Source organism: Tinamus guttatus, unplaced genomic scaffold, assembly GCF_059628265.1.
Source record: "Tinamus guttatus ecotype Peru unplaced genomic scaffold, ASM5962826v1 Tinamus_guttatus_pri_ptg000197l, whole genome shotgun sequence".
Taxonomy (NCBI): Eukaryota; Metazoa; Chordata; class Aves; order Tinamiformes; family Tinamidae; genus Tinamus; species Tinamus guttatus.
The window spans coordinates 3,898,533-3,918,757 of record NW_028288731.1 but is presented as its reverse complement, the minus strand read 5'-3'; the positions used below and the strand labels follow the sequence as shown (position 1 = coordinate 3,918,757).

Sequence of the window (20,225 nt, the reverse complement as noted above, 5' to 3'; positions counted from 1 at the left end):
CTTCATGCCTCCAAGTAACATAGCGTGCACTTACTCTAATTAACTGCTTTTTTAGTTGCAGTAAATTTCAGATAAAAAAAGAAAGCAGGCCATAGCTCACTCCCTTTTAGCACAAAGGCAGACAGACACTACCTTTCCGCCTGTCCTGAGGGCTGCGGGTCACAAACTGCTGACGAGCAGCATCGTTGCGCCGGGGAGCAGCTGCGATGGGACGGCTCCCCTCAAACGCTGATTTTTGGAAAGCTCCCGGGTCTGGTCGATCCTAAGGAGAAAAAGCAGAGCTGGATACTGTAACACAAGGGGTGAACGTTCAGCTACACGCAGGATCGGTCATCACTGCACTACCACCCGCTGGACACTGCTGCCTTTCCAGTGAGAAAGGTGAAAGCCATCTTCAAAATGACCACTGGCTATTGCCGATGAAGAAATTCAGTAATAACTAGTCAGCAGCAACTATTAAAGAATAATGCACAAAAATGAAGACTGTGTTTTTTTCCTGACCCACAACTGGCTTCATCCAAATCCTCCATCTGGGAGGGCAGCTTGTGACACTGTCAACACAAGAACACGGTCAATGCCAATGGGATTTCTCTGGCAGCCAGCTGGTTCCCTTCGCTCGGAGACTGGGCGCATATGTTCTCGTGCTCACACAGCCGAGCAGCGCTGCGAGGAAGCAGTTACAGCAGCTCCCCAAAGCAGGGCTTCTGGCTAGCAGCTCAACCAGCTCCTGTCACACCTCTAGTCAGCTTTCCTTGGGAGAGCTCCCCCCTCACACACAGGCCACACTGCCTAATTTATTCTCCTGAGCAGTTGCTCTGAAGAGGGGGGAAAAAAGAAAAAAAAATCACAGTTTCTAAAACTGGGACAGACCCAAAAAGACGTTTCTGTACTTGTTATTCAGAGAAAACAGAAAACCCACACAGGAGAATATTATGGCTAGTATTCTGAATAACCTTTATAGTTTCTGTGGTTTTTTATCTGTGTTTTTTTTGAAGGCATCTCCAACTGGCTTCTATTTTTAAAGTGCATTTTCATTATGCCAGTGAATGTTTACAATATAACTATATCATTCCTTAAATTGCATGCACAGTCACAGCTATGGAAGAAATGCAGGCACAAACCCACAGCACTTATCTGCACAGTGATGCAGGATGTTTAAGGAATTGGCAAGTGATGCCTGCAAACCAGTGCACAAAAATGGCGGATGGGATAAATCTCCCTTGCAATGGGCCTTGCAGACTCCTTACTAATAAATAATAATAATAGTTTTGGCTAAAAAAACAGCTAATTTCAGAACACAAACCATTTCTGAGAGTCTAATGGTGACTGTGGATGTAAATCTAGTCTCAGGGAACAGGTGACACGTGACATTCCCCCTCTGCTCCATACAGTTTGAGTCCTTTGGAAAGGGTATTTTGGGTCTCTGTAACTAAGGGTCAGAGGCACAAACCCCACACACAGTTCCTGACTATGCTGCTTCTCCCTGCTTTGAATTGCTTAAGATTCCTGGCACCAGGAGGCCCACAGGTACTGCTCTCAGGTGCACTGCTGCCTAAATCAGGCCCTGCAGCAGCAAAACTACTACTAAATTAAAGCCTCCTACCCAGTGGGATAGGGAGCCTTGAACTAACAACAACAGCAAATCTGCTTTCCCAGCTCTTTGATAAACGACACAATCGATATCCCAACAGCTGATCAGTAACTGGCATAATTAGAGTATTCAGCTTATAAAGCTGTCATGCAAGACCTCCATTAGTGTCCTGACCAATAAAAACAATAATGCATTTCTAAACGGATTCGGCTTCCACCCGGTTGCAATGCAGTACTCAGGAAGCAGCTTTGGGCAACGGAAAAAAACGGGCAACATCCCATTTCTGCTACGGTCTGCAGACTCAAATGGAATTACAATTGAACCTCAGGACTATCATACAAAAATTAATTTCTGTCTAAAATGAATTTGATTCAATCAAGGCCTCATTATGCATTCTTCATACGGCATGAGTCAAGATTATTTACCTTTCATACATCTGGATAAAATACAAAACTATACAGTCAACTCAAAAAAAAAGTTTCTATATTTTAACTAGGTTAATCTGATGTTCAACGGGAACACTTCTGCAAAATTTGGTTTTTAATAAACGAAGAAAACTAGCAGCAGTGAGTCTATTTGAAGGTAAGCTATCTTTCATCTGTCACAAGAATCCACAATCAATGTAACACATACTTTTTGATTTTTCCTTACAGCATAATGCTATGGCACATTGAAAAGAAAAGCAAAAATGTGTTTTCCTCTAATATATTCCAGAATTACTAATGAATATTTTTACATATTTTCCTGGCAAAACAGACTGCAGAGAGGCTTGTGCAAAGTATTCTCCTGACAAAGTTCGAGCAGAATGTGCAGCAAGTAATTTTCTTCTAAATGTATTTCTCAATCAATCCATGATGGCAAATCAAATAGAAATATAATCAGCAAAATGATGAGAGTTAACTATTTACACAACACAACACCTGCACACCTTGGCCATCTCCTCTATTTTGTGTGAATTCACCTACAAATGGAATTATTCTCAACACTTCAAAAGGTGTAACTAAGGCTCATTAAATAAAAAACTCAAGGACATCTCTTGGAATTTTGTGCTGGGATTTATTACTTTTTTTTTTTTTAATATCACATACCAATATGTGTTTTAAGGAACTGTACAGCTGTTGACATTTCACTAAAATATTTATTTGAAGGTCAAAATTAAAACGGAGATTGTAGTAAGTGAAAGGCAGCAGACTTAGGGCTCACATATACAACAAAGTGAATGAGCACACACACGTGAGGGGGAAATAGGAGAGATGATAAAAACAAACCTTTTTGAAAACAAGTTGTGAATGACACAGGTCAATTGATAGGAGGTCTAGAAAACTATATGTAGAAATTTATTCTCTTCCTATCTTGCTTAAACATATTTTACGTTAACAAACAACTACTAGGAAGGGGTAGACTTCATCTGACCAGAGAAAGTAAAATATTAATCCTTTGATGGTAAAAATGAATTGGAAGAAGCATACACAAAAATAACACCACTTTTTAGACATACTAATAATGAAAAAAGGAAGAATAATGAAGTAAAATCCAGGTCACAGGTCATGACAACATATTAAATCAGAGAAATTTCCATCACCTGTGTCCCAACTGTTCCCTGAGGAGGTAAGAAATGGTCAAAACTACCTCAACCCCCTTATTAAACCTTTTCAGGACCACATTATTTTTGTTCTACAGGAAAGTTGTAAGAACACCAAAATAAAACAGGAGGCAACTTTCAGCATAGCCTAAGTGGGAACAGAAAGCCCAGATGAGAAGCAGAAACAGTGTCAGCCCTGACACAGGGAATTCAGCTGAGAAGTTTGGCAAAGTTTTGCCAGGAGGAGCTTGGTGACCACGTCTTTGGCCACCACCTCGTGAATGCAGACACAGCAGAACTGGAAAGGCGTTTATCCCACAAATGTTTAGCACTTCACCTCTGTTTGGGACTCCAGTCTACGGAGAACTACGAGCTGGATCCTCCCACGAATGTTCCCCTCCATGGACATGGAGCGCCTCAGAGTCTCCATGGCTTCGTGATTCGACTTGCCCAGGAGTGACTCCCCATTAACTGCAACAAGCTGGTCATTTACTCGCAAACGACCATCCTGCAAGCAAAAAATAAAACAAGGAAAAGCAAGAAAAATTAGGTGCCGGTGCTACATACAGGAAAGCCAGGTGCAGACAACCAGACATTGCTTTTTAGAAAGTAAAACACAAAAGACCACATAATATCAGCTCATTAAGAGGAAAGGCGGGGGGGGAACAAAACAAAATCTGTGTGCCCATTAATTGACCGATGTTTTCTTCTGTTCACAGCATTTTGGGAAGGGTTCATAAGGCAATTGCACACATACACATACGTACAGATGCTGCTGCTTTTTAGCATATGCAATTTAATTTATACCAGTCCTGGAAAGGAGAAAACAGGAAAAGCAGCTTTCGGTTAGTTAAAAGGACCCACACCATGGCTCTTAGTATCCACAGCAAAATCCTGAATAAGCACCAAAGTGGATTTTAAGTACATTGTTATCTGTTATTACAATTAGGTAAGAAACAGAGCCCGCTCCAAAATTATTTTGTATTATACTCTCAGTAGTGTTTACCTTGTCACAATTACTGTGCCACCATATGGGGAAATGTTCTCAGTTCAGAATGGTCATTAAGACTTAAGCGTCCAGATTTTAATTAATGCTGTTCATGTATTTTAACATCCAAATCTGCTGCCAATAACCAAATTGGGGTTGCGCCATCTCAAGTAGCCTGTGCTTTGAAAGGAGACATTTAGTTTCACTGCCAGAATTAGCTGACATTTGTGGCTGTAATAAAATTGTGGACACTGCTATTTTGTGATTTAGGAATCCTATTGCTATTGCCACCATCATCCATGATGGATTTCTTCTCATGTGCCATGGATTTCTTCACATGTGCCATGGACTCTTCTCTCTCTAACAAGAAAATAAGGTCTATATAATTTAAGAGATCGGAGTCTCTTTTAGAGCTTGTTAAATTCACAATTAGCAAGTTAGTATCAGACCTCGGCGGAAGAAAAAGAGGGAAGAGACTGAAGGAAAACAATATAAAAAGGGCAGCGGATACCAAAAAACAGGAAAGAAACTTGGACAGAAAAGCACTATCTGGGTTAAAAAAAAAATTGGATTAAATCACGGACTCATTATGTATTCTCTGTAAGGCACTCGTCCGAACTGTTTACATATCTCAATACATCTGAATAATCCAAAATATATATACTTTTCAATTTTCATTTTTTCTGTCACTACGATGTTCAATTAACTCTCCTAGTGTGCCTGCCAAGTCTAAGTGATCTGTGCTCAAGTGAGTTACAGCAGCTGTGACAAATCCCGTTTTCCTAAGTGATATTTTTAATGGAACTGGGTGCCATGCACGTTGCTAGAGCGGAGTACAGATAGCAAGAGGTGCCACAGTGATGAGGAGCAAGAGCATGGACCTGAAAACCAAGCTCAGCGGGAGGGGAAGGAGCACAGAGACACTCAACTGGAGGATGAGTCACTCGGCCAAGGGGGATTAAGAGAAAGGGAAGTTTTCTGGGGAGGCTGGGAATGCAAACAGCCAAGCCATTTGGAAAGGAGGTTGAAAACCCTCCCACCACTCCGCTCAGTGCCTTCTGCCAACATAAATTTACACAGAGCCAAAGTCACTGCGTTAACCCCACCCTTCTCCTACGTACAACATGATGCCATCGGACTCGCTACAGCTGAGGGAGAGAAGAGTTAATGGTGTCGAACAGGGAGTTTTATTACTTGCACATGTTGCAATTCCTTTGTGCTCTATCAAAACTTGCTGAAGTGAACGGAGCCATTCATGGCAGCAGGGGTTTGGAGCAAAGACGAGGTTATTTTTTGTAAGTCTCTATAAAACTTTGAAATCTTTACAGTTCCTTATGTCCTCCTACTTACGGCCTCATGGGCTCCTGGATTATTTTTTTCCCTTCCATGGATAAACACCTATGAGTAAATATTTGTTAAAGCTTCTTACAAAAGTAAATACAAATGTTTTCAAATGCATCTTAGCTTGACTCCATTTCTGAGCATGAAATAATGCTAAAGATGGTGCCTATTTTTAATGAACCACTGCAGCTCAGGAACCTCTGAATTTGCCAGTTCTTTGAGTTTGCTTTGTCATTCTTCCATATGAGAACTTGTATTTCTTTACATTTTAATAATGTCAGTTCTTAAAGATCTTCTTTGACCTATCTCCCTTCTTTCCACTCTGCTACATACTCCACTTAAATGCAAAACTACCTTGCTGTGCCACTGAGATGCAGCAGGCTGGGAGACAGCTGAGCACTGTTTGTTCCTGCACATGATGGGGTAGAAGTTACTTCACAGAGAAAGCACAAACTTTCTGCAGTTTTGGGGACTGAAAACACCGAAGTCTAAACAGCTTTCAAACACAGATTTGCACATCACTGGTGTTACGGCCTGGTTTAGAAGACTGAACTGCAAGACAATCTGCTTGGCTCCAAACAAGCTAAATGTTGTTTTAACACATTTTTTCTTTCATCTCTGAAAGGTAGGCTTCTTTGTGGCTTCTGCACAGCAAAACAACATTTGGCATTTCAGCAAAAACACTTCTGAAATGCCGTCTCCAAAACTGCAGCGAGCTCCTCCCGAGGGGGGAAGGCAACGCTCCCTTGCTCGCTCCGACGCGGGGCGGTTTGTCTGGAGGCTCTGGGCCTGGGGAGAACCTACCCACCACCACGGCCTCCGGAGACAGGCCCCACCACGCCGCGACGGACAGGCCCGTGCCGCCCCGGCAGAGCGGGGAGATGTTCAATTCCCATATATCGGCCTCCTGATCATGAGGAAGGCATCGCTACTGGAAAGCCAGGATGTCTTAAACTAGGCCAAGCTGAAGCCACTGCAGCTGAGGGGCAGGATGGTGCAGTTAACCCCAGCGGGTCTCCACAGGAAAGGCTCTGTGTAACCACGAGCATCGAGCGCTCTGCGCACACCTTACTCGGACACACTTCACAAATTACAACAGGACATTAAGAGACATGAAGGTACACTCAGTAGAAGGCCATATTTTAATCTCATAGTATTAGAATTCCAATTACAAATACTAAGGCCTAAGATTTCAATTTCCTTTACATTTTTGCAAATTCCTGACTGAGCTTTGCAAAGCTACTAACATGTTAAAGCTAAATCACTGTGTTAAAATTTTGGAAAAAAAAAAAAAAACACTAAAAATGTTGGTCTCTCTTCAGAATGATAGCAGACAACACCAACCAACCCAAAATATACACAATGTTTTCTCAAAAAAAATTAAAATAAATTAAAAACAACTGGTGAAAGAGCTTATGAAATTTGGTATATCAAAAATGTTTAGACAATATTAAATATTAGAAGGATGACATTTATTTCAGCCCTGAAGCAAAATGCATTGAACTGCCTGTTTTAGGTCATCTTCTAAAGACAAATGCTGACTGTGTGGACAGAGGTTGGGTTTTTATTTTGTTTTAGTCAGCACTGTAACAATGTAAGAACAGATCTTAAACTTCATATGCACAAGTGAGATACACTAAGACAATTCTCCCATCCAAAAGGCAGCAAACATTAACATTTCCCATGTCACTTTTTCCCCAAGAACATTTGGTACACTGAAAAGCAAACAGACATCCTAAATAGGATTTAGGATCATCCTAGATCCTAAATACTTGTTATCAGGGACAGTTACAATGAAGAACATGGAAACATACTCTGAACGACTACCAAATGGGGTAGAAAAAAAGTCTTTGCATTTAAAAAATGGCTACTAGACAGCTTTTAAAATAAGGACAATGAGCACAGATTTAAAAATATATACACATGCTTTGAACAGGATAGAAGAAGTTTTATCAATGTTAATCCCCAGCGATTGTTTTGTGCTATACAGAGGTCATTAAGCAGCAGGCAGGCAGCTATTTTCCATGCATCTCCCACAGTAGCCATGATGCTGAAGACGTATTCTTCAAAACGCATCAAGCAGAGAGGATGTGAGATTCTTCTGAACGTAAGGTTAGAGCCTCAGCTACTTTTGTATGCTCGGGCACCTACACTCAGACCCTTCAGCAATGAGAACTGCACAGGAAGAAAGCTACGACACAGGTCACAGGACTGCAGTTATCACAAGACAAAATTATCTTCAGCTCGTGGTGACTGAACACAGCAGCTGCCCATTTATAAGAGTGCAGGCACCAAGTCCTGCTTCGTTAGTCTGGTGGCGGCTCAGGCCAAAGCAAACAAACGGAGAGGACGACGTGGCAAAGGAGCAGGGCTGGGGAGAGCTGTCCCACCTCGGAGCGTCTCTGAGCACCGAGGCAGCCTCCTTTGCAGAGCAAACCCTCTTGCACGAGGCAGCAGACACGTAGGTAAATTGAGTTTATCCAGCCCTAATTCGGCCAGCTGAGCTCTTAGCCCATTTCTGATACATACCAAATAGATGAGTTTAGTCTTTTGAGGAAAGCCAAGCTTTGAAATTACTGTGAGACTGGGACAAGGAAATAGGAGCAGGAAAGTATTAAACATTTACATCAAAGCTAAAGTCTTGATTATTGCTATTTACCAGCTACTGTAAATAGATGATCATGGAAGTTATAAGGCTGTGAATTGTCTTACTCAGCAGGCGGATGTCAGTACAGAAATTTACATAAACTGAATTAAAAGGCATTTTTATAGAAAAGAGAATTGCAAGGAATTGCTGAGACAACACAAAAGAAAAAATTACCTTATGGATCTGCAACAACTAAGCATACTAACCCCAAAAGACTAAAACTTTTCCTTATAATTCCAAGAAAGCTACCTTTTTCAAATTTTATTTGGAATAAAAATAGAGTCAATGGAATTCCTAAAGTTTAAAAAGTACTTGAATTACTTCCTAATCATAAAAATGTACAAGAGTCCCCATGCAGTTCTTAAAGGGAACGGAACAAGTCATAATATTGTTATTTACCCTTTTAATTCCCCTCAGGGGCAACTGGTAACTACTTCACAACTAATGACATCCTCAACCAAGTTGCATTTTGACTAGAATAGCAAATAGATGAGAAAGAAAATACCAAGTTATATTTCCAGCAGAAATTAAATACACAATCCCTAACATCACAGAATTACCAATTCCTAATTGCAAGCAAGTTTGTGCTTTGGTGGGTTTGTAGGTTTGCCCATGCCACTCGGCAGACTCGGACAAGTGCAGAGGACACTGAGCACAAGCATGCACTAAACCCCGTGACGCTGAGCCCAGTAGCTCACCAGCCTGCCCCACTGCCCAGCACCTCTGCCTGATGCCTCTGACTCACAGAATGGCTGAGGTTGGAAGGGACCTCTAGAGATCATCTAGTCCAACCTCCTGCTCCAGCAGGGACACCCAGAGCAGGGGCACAGGGTGGCATCCAGGCAGGTTTGGAAGATCTCCAGAGCAGGAGACTCCACAGCCTCTCTGGGCAGCCTGTGCCAGAGCTCTGTCACCCTCACAGGAAAAGTTCTTCCTCACATGGAGATGGAACTGCCTGTGTTTCAACTTGCACCCGTTACCCCTCATCCTGTCACCAGCAACCACAGAGAAGAACCTGGCCCCATCCTCCCTACATTCTCCCCTCAGGTATGTGTACATGTTGATCACATCTCCTCTCAGTCTTCTCTTCTCCAGGCTAAACAGGCCCAGCTTGCTCAGTCTTTCCTCATACGATAGCTGCTCCGGTCCCTTAATCATCTTCATGGCTCTACACTGGACCCTCTCTAGAAGCTGCACGTCCCTCTTGTGCTGGGGAGCCCAGAACTGCCCCCAACACTCCAGGTGTGGTTGCACCAGAGCTGAGCAGAGGGAGAGGATCACCTGCGGGAATGAGCGACTCGCAGGCACCAGGAGAACATTTTGGAAGGCAAAGAGAGCAGCTGTAGATGATGGAAGCAGATATGGAACAAGAATAAAACACTGGAGACAGATAAAGATTTCTCTCCATAGTTGGTATTTGGAAAGTCTAACCCATTTCAGACCTGAGGGAACAGCTTCCCCTTGCTCCCTGCCTTGGCTCACAGTTCAGGCAGTCATAATTCACTCTCAGCACACACCTACTCGATGTGTGAAGGCAGGAGAGCCCACAGTAGAAAGCGTTGGTAGCGCAGCACAACACCTGAAGGCCTTAGATGGGACGCCTCTGCTGAGCATCTACAGACTGCCTATGAAGTCCAGCACACAATCTGACATTCCAAAAAAAGCTGCAAGAAAAAACATTCTCCTACAACAGACATGCAGTTTAAGTAATTCCAGTAACCATACCTATCAGCAAAATCATGAAATAAAACAAGTCAAAATTAAAGAAATCACCATGTTAAACAAAAATCAACACAGATACTCTAGTCTCTCAAAATACATCAGAGATCCCTTGTTCTAATCCACAAGACAGATTTTTAAAACACACCACGAGAAAATGGAAAGCAGAACGCCTCTGGCCTGCACACAGCTGGGAATCCTACCCCACATCCATCTTCACCTCCCAAAGACACAAAGCAGCATGTGGGCATCTGTACCCAGAATTATGCTTGTTATTAATACATAGATGTAATATATTGTTATAGAATATTTATGAAATATACTTTATAGAATCAAAGCTTTAACCAAACACTGTGCATTTATATACACATAGAATGTGTTGATAAATATATATATTTTCAAAATACACTATTTAGAATCCCAATGCTTTCTGAGTATGAAAAGAAATTCAACCATCATTATCATTCCTACAACAGTTATCAGGCCAGATTCAGGATTGAACACAGAAATGTCTGAATTCTAAGAGTCTGGGTTTTTTTTTTTTTTGCATACCTTAAAAGCAGCACCTCCATGAATAATGGACTTGATGAAAATCCCAAGATCAGCTCCAGTCTCCCGAGATTTGTTGCCTTTTAAACTCACACCGAGCCCAGCAGAGCCAGAATCGTTCAGAGGAATCTCAAATGTCAGCTGCTCTGTGGTTTCTGGAGAAAGAATACTGCAGTTTGGCTCTCCTTTCTGTTGGGAAAAATAAATATGAAAATATAACTGAAAGGGGGCACACAAACAATGCATAAACTAGTTTCACAAAGCTATTAAAACAACAAGTAATAGTCTTCCTTTCGAGAAAGCAGTTCAAAGAACCACAGTCTTATATTTATAAGACTGCATTTAGCTGTGATTTAGTCACATGATGTAGCCTAAAATGTTTTATTAACAATACTTAGGAATATGCCTAAATACAAGACAAAAATAGTTTAGTCCCACATATTACAAAGCCAAAGTCACAGGAGAACATAAAAACCTGACACTTATTTTAAATGAAGGTGTATTAAAAATTTAAGCCATAAAACTCTCACTGTCTTTCCAGCTCACAAACTGTAGTGATAGTTATAATGATAAATCCCATTCCCCACTGAAAACTGAGTTACCTTCTTACAAAATAATCCTTCCCTTAAAGCCTGACTACAGAAGAAAGTTGGTGCAACAAAAGTGAGGGTGAGAATTGAAAATGCAGCCAGCTACTCTGCATAAACCCCTCTGTGCATACTTTTATTCCCCACACATTTTTTTTTCCCCTGGTGTGGGTTAATACAAAGATTTTTGCTAGGTTAGATGGTTGTTTACAAGACTGCAAAGCCAAGATTCTGTCTCTAGGAAAAATGAGAAACAGTGTTTTTTTACTGCGGACTATATCTGCAGTTTTCTACTCTTTTGTTTCTTCTTCATTTTCTTAAAGCTATTTGGAAACTAAAAAGTAAAGAAATTCTAGCATGAAGTATTCGTACTGGCATTCTGCACAAATAGTAGGGAGCAAAGTGTGCACATAAGATATTAGCACAAAAGACCTTTTGCATCACAGCCAGTTTTACTTCACACTTCCTTTCCCATAAGGCAAATAATTGGTTTATATTTCTTGTCATTTGGATTTTTTCTACTCTTTGCAATACTAGTGTTGAAAATTAATAGGAAAAAATATGAAAATGGAGCACCCAAATAGAGATTGAAAGATTATTGGGGCCTGTTTTCAAAGGTGTTTTAAGTCTTCTGTAAAATTCCCAACTAAAGGCCACACGCAAGGAGGGTGAGCTGGGCCAATCCTCCTTACAGCTAATGAGGAAGGGCCATTTCCAGGGAATAAGCTGCAGTTCCGCAGTATCAGCACGGCCGAGATTGTCAACAGAGATGCCAGCAGTACAGATGGTTTCTCAGCAGCCAGGGTAGTCCCATATTTTCCTCATCTATTATGCTGTCGGATCAGGAGTGGACAGATGACCTTAGACAGCATAAGTTCGACAAGCAAAATAACCATAAAACTCAGGGCAGAAACTGAAATCCTGGAGAAATGATAAAAAATAGAAGCAATAACCCCTGAGTATACTCACATTTATTTCAGATGCCACTTCACTGATGAGAAGCAGCTACCGGAGGCTAGGGAGAAACCACATGACCCACAGAGCCAGGACTATAAACCTCAATCCCAAAATATGATGTATATACCTCACACAAATTCTTCCTGGAATATAACTACATGATACCAAGTCAATACAATTAACCTAACTGCCAAATATAAAATGACATAGCACTGACACTGATAACTCTCTTTAAAGTAGCACTTATCTCTGGGGCTTGTGCTACTCATCTGCTCTCCTCGCTCTGTTCACTAGAGGCAGACGATTCTCAGTCACAGATACGGCACTTTTTCTTTGCTGTGGCTGCAGAGATGTCCTGAACATAAAAAAACCCCCCACAAGTTCATAATATTGTGAACAACAGAGAAAGAAAAATTGTAGACACTCCTGCTCCAACTTACTTTAGAAGAATTAATGCCAACACAGAGGCCATTGAATGTTTTGCATTTAACTTTCCCAAGCTTTAGGGGGAAGGAGTGCAGGTTTTTTATTTTTTAACAAATATGTTTGCCAGATGATGTAGAAACTCTTAAGATTAGGGGGGTCATGCAAGAGGCATGTCCTGCCTGGACAGGGGACATTCTTCTCAGGTCTCATCACAGTCCCAGACACGACGTGCCCTGTATTCCTGCAGGACAGGCGGTTTCTCATTACTTCACTGGTTCCCTGGGCGAGTAGTTCCTTTGGGCTGCTCTCCTCAGCTGCAAGGTCAGCTGCAGAGCTGGAATCGGAGCTGGAGCACTGGTTCCTATAGTATAAACCTATACACTGCACTTCTGCTGCTCGAATCGAACCACAGCCCTTTATTTCAAGGTCCAGCATGAGAAGGGGAGACACCAGGGATTCTGCAACAGCCATGTGGAGGCTCGAGGGGCTTGGACACCTTGCCGCTCCACTTTGCAAGGGCAGTCACACTGCTAGCTTTGCTGGGGCCCTGCATCCCACTCGCTGGCCTCAGCAGCTTGGAACTTGTTAATCTCCAGTTCTGGAATCTCCATAATCTCCCCAAGAATCGCAGAGTCCATTGTAGGCCTTCATCTGCTGTAGATTTTCTTCAACTTTTCCTTCAACCGTAGCTTATCAGCACTTGCAAGCCTTACTCCCCACATTCCTATCCAATATCATTCTTCCTCCACCTACTGTTACTGTTATCCTCCTACCACTTCTGGTTTCCAGAGCTCACGAGCCGTTCCTCTAAACACACGGCAAGTTCTAGCCTCCCCGCTCTCCCTCCAGAAGTATTCCGTATTCCAGTTAAACCACAGCCCCTACATCTTACCCCTTCTGGGTATTAACAGTGGTTTCCTTTTCCACAATACCATGATCACAGCAGTGAGGCAGGTTTTCTACCACAGTAGATGAAGGTGCTCTGCTCTCAGTGCTGACACCTACTTTTACAAGAAATTGTCATTAATATTGTCTCTGCATGAACTTGCACTTTATATAAAACAGAATTTGGTCACGCTCGTGTCGGTTTTTAATGGGTATGGCTGAAGGCAAACCTCAACACAAAATTCTGCCTTTTTTTTTTCCAAGGGAAAAAAAAAAATGTATCTCTTGCAAGAAAAACAAGAGAGAGTAATTTTTCCCTAGCTTATTTCTCAGAAGTGTCTAAACTGTTTTACTTTAAGCTCCAAGATGTATATTAATTTCAAGTTAAAAACCTAAAGCATTTGTTAAAGCAAAAATCATAAAGAAACAAAGGCAACAGGATCTGAACAAGTCCCTCAAGCCCTTGCACGAATATAAACCGTGCAAGCGAGTCTGGTATCGATTAGGATGCCGGCCTCCAACTCAAGCGTTGCCAATTTTGTTGTTGCTCATCCCTCACCCACCGTGGGACTTTGGTCTCCAGGTCGCAGCCTTCCCTGCTTGTGTCGGAACCTCAGTAAGGGCAGTAGTAGGGCTGCCTGTAAGATGCAGGAAACCACCCTTTTGCTCCTGGAAAAAGCTCCATAGGAGCCCCGGTTTCAGCTGCAGGCTTCAGGAAACAACCTGGCTGCAGTCCAGAGGACAGCAGTGAAACAATCTTGTTTAACCTTGTGAAAAAGAGCCTAAAAGGGGACATAGTAATTGTCTTCAAAATACTTTACAATAACATTTCTCCCTCCTTTTTTGCAGGCAATTTTTGACATAAGAAATAGCTTGTTGAAATAGCAGTCAGGGAAATGTCAGCAAGACTCGAGAAAAAATTTTACCCTTGATATCTGGGGAAAAACAGACTGACTAGGTGGTCTCTTGATGTCTCCCACTATAAAGTTTACTAAGATAACAATACTTTGTGTAGTTATATATAACTGAGTTTAACTGAATTGTGTTTAATATTGTTGCAAATAAAATGCTAAAAGCAAAGTAATAAAAAAGCGACCCTGTTGTTTCATGTTATATAACATTTTCCAACTTCATTGACATAATTATTCCATCTATTAGGTCTTGTTAGTAATGTACCAGATTATTGTCTGCATGCCTGGACATGTTATCTATCAAATTGGAGACATTAAGATGTATTCAGCAAGACACCAGACATGTATAGTAAATCTTTGTCAGTATTAAGTTTCCTCTGCTTTCTCCAGTACCTAATTTGGAATCCATAACATTTCACTACCATTTACCTTGCTACAGTTCTCAGGGAAGCATAGTTTCATCATACAGAAAACCTTAGTAAATTTAATTTCATTTTAAACAACAGCTGCTTTTGTCTATTACTGGGGAACTCACTAATCTTCCCCAAAGCCCTGCACAAGAGCTGCTTGTTCAGTGCAGCCAATTCATCTAAAACCTCTCTTGTGTAGTATTTATATTCAGCATTGCCCTAAGATCCAGCTAAAGTTGATTTAAAATAACACTGAACTTTATTTAACAGTACTATCAAAAATTATTTGCCTATAAGGGAGAGTGAATAACTTATCAATGATTTCCCAGGTATGGGAAACAACACATGGAAAGAAAAAAAAAAAAACAATTAATTCATTATAAGATAAAGTAAACTCTGTTTTTATTCACTTAAAATGTTCATTTCCTATTTGTTACATGGCATTTGATACCAAGTACATGAGTATTCAATCTGTGAAATCAAGATTTGTACTCTTTGGTACAAATATAGGATTGAAAACCTTTTTCTTTGTGGGAGAACATGGGAGGAAGCAGAAATAGAAAAACCAGGAGAAACGAAGAAGGGCGAAACAAATACACTATGTAGAGTTTTAATTTTATCCAATACTCACAAAATGGTTTCAAATTTTTATCCTGATCCTGCTGTTCTGCACAAGGAATGCCTTCTCATTGCTGACCAGAAAAGCTCCAGCCATCCTGAAGTTAACAGCTCATCAATTAACCGCTTCATTTGGGCAACTAATTTCATGAGTGATGGTCCTGCTCCCAGGCAATGCAGGTATGAATGTTAATTGCTGCTAGTAACTCACAGAGCTGAATTCCCGACGCCTCCGTTTCCCTGACATTGCTAAAACCCTGTCCCAGGGCATCAATACTTCACAATGGAGCAACCACCATGAACTGAGTTATGGTCTGGTAAAGCAACTCCACTCCAATGCACCAGACCTTGAACTCCATTAAAAAGACTTTTTAACTCAACATCATCCTAGACTCTGAATTCACTTAAAAACAGAACGAATGAAATGAACTGCAACATATAAATTCTCAGGCCAGGAAAAACCTCCTACCGATTTCTTCAAGATCACGGATACTTTTTTTTTTTTGTGTTATACTCACCCAACAACCTCATCAAACTTTCACCTTTGCCAATGTACTGTACATCAGCACTTCAGGCATTAAATGGCAGCTACCACTGAAATTATTCTCTGCTGCAGATGTGGGTAAGTGACTCGGTGTTAGTATGACAACAAACTGGGAGTCTTACACCTAAACCAAAGTCCAGACAAGCAAGAGAGAAGACTTTGGGGTGACCGGAGTGCTGAGGTGGCCTGGCCTGTTCACCTTCACACAGGAATCTCAAGAAGCATTTGGTTAATTGACATTCTGCCAATGACTACTTAATTCTTACAAGCACATCTACGCTACAGAGCTCTGATTTCTTAATTAAAAGGCTAAAATAAAGGATTCTTAAAATGTTATATAGTTTTAGTGTGATGCAAGCAAGTCTCACCAACAGATTCCCAACCTTCTAAAGTAGAAATAAAACACTTCTAGCCTTCTCCTATGTCTGCTACACACAGAATGCTCAGTCACCAGTACCAACAGAATTGTAACCTTTGTGCACTGTATTTTCTCCCTTCCGTTTAGTCCATGGTAATATCTACTAAATAGCGTGTCAATCCTCCATCTACCATGGGACACCGCTTTCAATTAGCCCTTTTATTTAATCCTACAGTGCCTGTTCTCATTGACCACTGCACTTTTTATCTGTGGATTTATGATAATCTAATGCATATCTCTCCCTGGAAAGGTTGCCTTATTTATCTTTATTGTTCTTTTGCCAAAAGAGAAGCTTACAAAAAAATTAGCTCCTACTTAAGCCAGGAAGGAAATAGCATTTGTTTAACACAACAAGAGACCTTTCAGTACCTGTGTGATGCCCTTGACCAACACACTATTATGGTCTCTCAATATGCTGCCTGCCCCTTGTCTGGCTGCTCATTTCTGATAAGAGATGCCAACTCCCTGGAGCGCTATTCAGAGCTCAGAGCAAAAGGCAAGGGACCCAGGAGGGTTATTTTCAAAGGCTTATGAAGGAAATAAGACATTTGCATGCTTTTGCAACTACTTACTGCAAAGCCTTCTATAAGCTAAAGAGCTGTATTTAAATTGCGGCACCACATAGCTATTATTGGCAAGAAAAACTTGAAAAGGAAGATACCGTCTTCTTTGGACTATTCTTTATGCTCTTTCCAAGAGCTTAGACACAATTAAGAAATATTTTGCTCACAGCTCATTTATTGAATCAAATCTACAAAATCTGCACAGCATTTTGTAATGGAGATACAGTAAGGCTTTTCAAAATAGTACTCCAAGGTAATGCCCTGCTGTAATCTTGTCACAATCCAGTAAATAACCCAAGCCATTGCTGCATATATCCATCTTCAGCACTTTTGACAGATGCTTTCATACCGGCTTCTTTAAAATCATCTATATTCCATTTTGCAATAAAAACTAGAGGGTCACTAATGGCACACCCCGTTAAGATAAAACCAAAAAAATAGCAAACCCACGGAGATACATTATACTCTACTTGGATACTTTTCACATTAACGTAGCACACTAAGAATTTGTGTCATATCGGCTAAAATGGTTCTGTTTTGAATTATCTAGACTCCCTGGAATTATAGCTTTGAATAGCAGCAGAATTAGATTCGGCTCTTTATCCAAGGCTTTTCTGTTTACTATTTGATGTCACAGGAGGCTTCGAAAATGGAGATCCTCCAGTTCACTCCCAATACATACTGAAAATGCCACAGCAAGTTTTACACAAAGAAACACTTTGTCCTTGTGAAAGAGTTTTGTCCTAAGTAATAACTCGACATGGCACTGCTCCTCAGTGCTTAAAAATGCAGTCTCACTTAATCCGTTAACTTACATAACCACAGAAAATAGAGGGAGACAAATTACATCCTAAAATAAGGTATGTCCCACGGTTAAAACACCCATCCTCATCCCAGTGCTGAGCATTAGCCATGTGCTTAAGCATCCTTCTGTGCAGGAGCCTTTGCAGTTAATTTACTTCATCTTTTACATCCTAAAATCTTATTGCTTACGAAGAGATGGGCGACTGCATGGTACTTTCAAGGGGAATTTAGGATTGCTGTTACTGTACACTTTTGGAATATACTGCAAGCAGACTGCTCACAATATTGTGATGTACAAATCCCACTCTTTCCTTGCTTGATTTATTGGTTACTGTTCTAAAAGGATGTTTAAAAAAGCACTGCACAGTGTGTAGGTTCTTTTATGTCAATTTTTACATTACATTTTACATTATGTTGGTCCTAGGAAAAATTTTCATGGACTCTAAGGCACGGAGACTTCTGAAGTATTTCATGTACCATATGCAGTACAAGTCTGATTTGTGTAGATGGCACGGTACTACAGCTGCCAAGGAAATTAAAGAATTATCCAAAAATTTTCAAGATAAGTAAATACTGTAAATGCGGGTGAGTATTTAAGACATGTGCTCTGCTGAGACACCTATTTCCAGTCTGAGCTGCACATCTTTCTGGTTTCACTAACTCGGGTGTGCTCCAGGCCATTGCTGAACTAGCGATGCCATCAAGCCAACGGCTGCTCTGCCAGTGCTCCGAGGTAGGACCCCTCTCAATCCAGGAGTTTTCATAAGCAAATACAAAATCCTGCGCTAGGGGTAACATCAGGCTTTTCACTTCCCACTTGTCTCCACTCAAAATTTTTCATTCCCAGCAGGGCACCACTGGAAGTTCTTGCTGGCAACGAGTGCTCTCACCCCCAGGTTTGGGACCGCTCTTTTGATGCTCCTTATATTTGCTGGAAAGTGGAAAACTAGAATCTCCAAGGCAGCCACCGCTGGATTATAACACTCCTAATGCCCTGAGAAAGCAGTGCTAGACCCACAGGGAATGCAGCCCCCGAGACTGATGGCCATTGGCTCACAGAAAAGCACAACAAAAATGTTTGCCACATTGGTAGCTGTATCAGCACCTAACGGTGAGGGCTTAGCTACTGAAAAATGGTAGACCTGGGTGATGTTTAATGTTTACATGTTTAAGCATGTAAACATGCTTAAAATACTTGAACTACGCAGGTAATTTATTGCACATTGGAAATGCTGGAAGTCCCTCCAACAATAAAAATAATAGGGCACTTTCTGCCACACCTGCTGCCACAGGGACAGGAAAGAAAGTCGAGCTCCTCGTGCTGTGACTCCTTCTAAAGAGGAAGCTCTCACTGTCTCATCCAGGCAGCAAGGCGACTAATTCACTGCGCCTCAAAGCAGAGTTGCCAGGACTCCAGGCTAAGCCAACCACGAGCAACCATGCTCTGAAATAATTCCATAATCAGGGAAGGCTGGAAGCCTTGGAGGAGCTGCACTGCCGAGCGCTTCCGCGCCAAGACGACACCTTTGCACAGACGCAGGCGGCTCCTTTCCCAGCTCCTCCGGATACTGAGGATCTGCAGCCCCCAAACTAGACACTTGCCCTCAAAAAACCCTCCAGAGCAGGCAGGGAGAGTGCTTGTAGCCACATCGATTGCACAGTAATTCCACATGAAAGGTGCCATGCGTGCTCATGATTTCCCTCTCTACCACGCAGAACAACTCGAGTACTGGATCTCGTGTATGTTATTAAAATCCAATATATGTATATTGACCTATTTTTCTAATAGACCTTTTTCCCTCCTTGAATAGAGAGGGTGCAAGGGAAAATTGCTACTTATTGGGATTATGCTGTGACTGAAATCACTTGTCCATTTCGGGTTAATTGGGCATTACAGTCACTGCCTTAACCACAAAAGCAGGTGCAAAAAACAGTTAAGTCCAGGCTGAAATTTCATCTATTATTTCCTGCAGATAAAAAGGCAAGAAACAATTAAGGGGAAGCAATAGAACATAAGCTTTGAATACTAAAAACAAAATGGACAACACTTTAGGCAAACAAGTTCTCCTCCTTTAGGCACAGAGTTCAAGGCAGTGGAAGAAATTAATTAGAGGAAGACAGAAGCATAAAAGTTAATCGCACGGTGAGCAGAAAAAAAATGCTTAATTGAACTTGCCTCCCATCATTCCTTCCATTCTGTATAGTACAGGCATAAAAGAGAACCTGGGAGTTAATGATCAACAGCTACATTTTATATAGTTGTTCTTTTAGCCTTTGCTGTAAAAACGCTAGTTTGTTCCCCTTTCTCCCCCATTTATCACTAAGCAGAGAATGTGCCCAGAAACCACAGAAATGGGAATTATGACTGAAACTGATAAGTAAAAAGTCACCCTATTCTGATATCAAGTGTATACAAAGCTTAGAGTATGTATATGATCTAACTTCAAGAAATATGTACCTAATCTTTCCAGTGCTTTATTTCTACTTCTGAGTGTGGCAGAAAGACACTTCCTTGGCTATCTCCATAACATCCACTAGCCTGAGAGCTCATTAACAGCACAAGAACATCTGTGAAAAAGGGGCTCAGATTTTCATCTGGCCATGGCATGGAACGGGTCACACCAGAGCTAGTTCTCATTTAAGCAGTGTTGCTTTTACCAAGGGGGTATGCAGAAAGAGGAGGGG

General features: G+C 41.3%; 1 protein-coding gene across 2 annotated transcripts in view; it reads right to left on the bottom strand.

Annotated features, from left to right (window-relative positions):
* Nucleotides 1-20,225, bottom strand: part of PARD3B (par-3 family cell polarity regulator beta) — a 354,457-nt gene that overhangs the window by 162,170 nt on the left and 172,062 nt on the right. For both annotated transcript variants that reach the window (XM_088523731.1, XM_010213086.2), the window contains 3 exons: nt 10,421-10,606; nt 3,511-3,681; nt 133-262 (listed from right to left, as the gene is read on the bottom strand). In XM_088523731.1, coding sequence (XP_088379857.1) covers nt 133-262; nt 3,511-3,681; nt 10,421-10,606 — 487 coding nt within the window. The remainder of the gene's footprint in view (nt 1-132; nt 263-3,510; nt 3,682-10,420; nt 10,607-20,225) is intronic.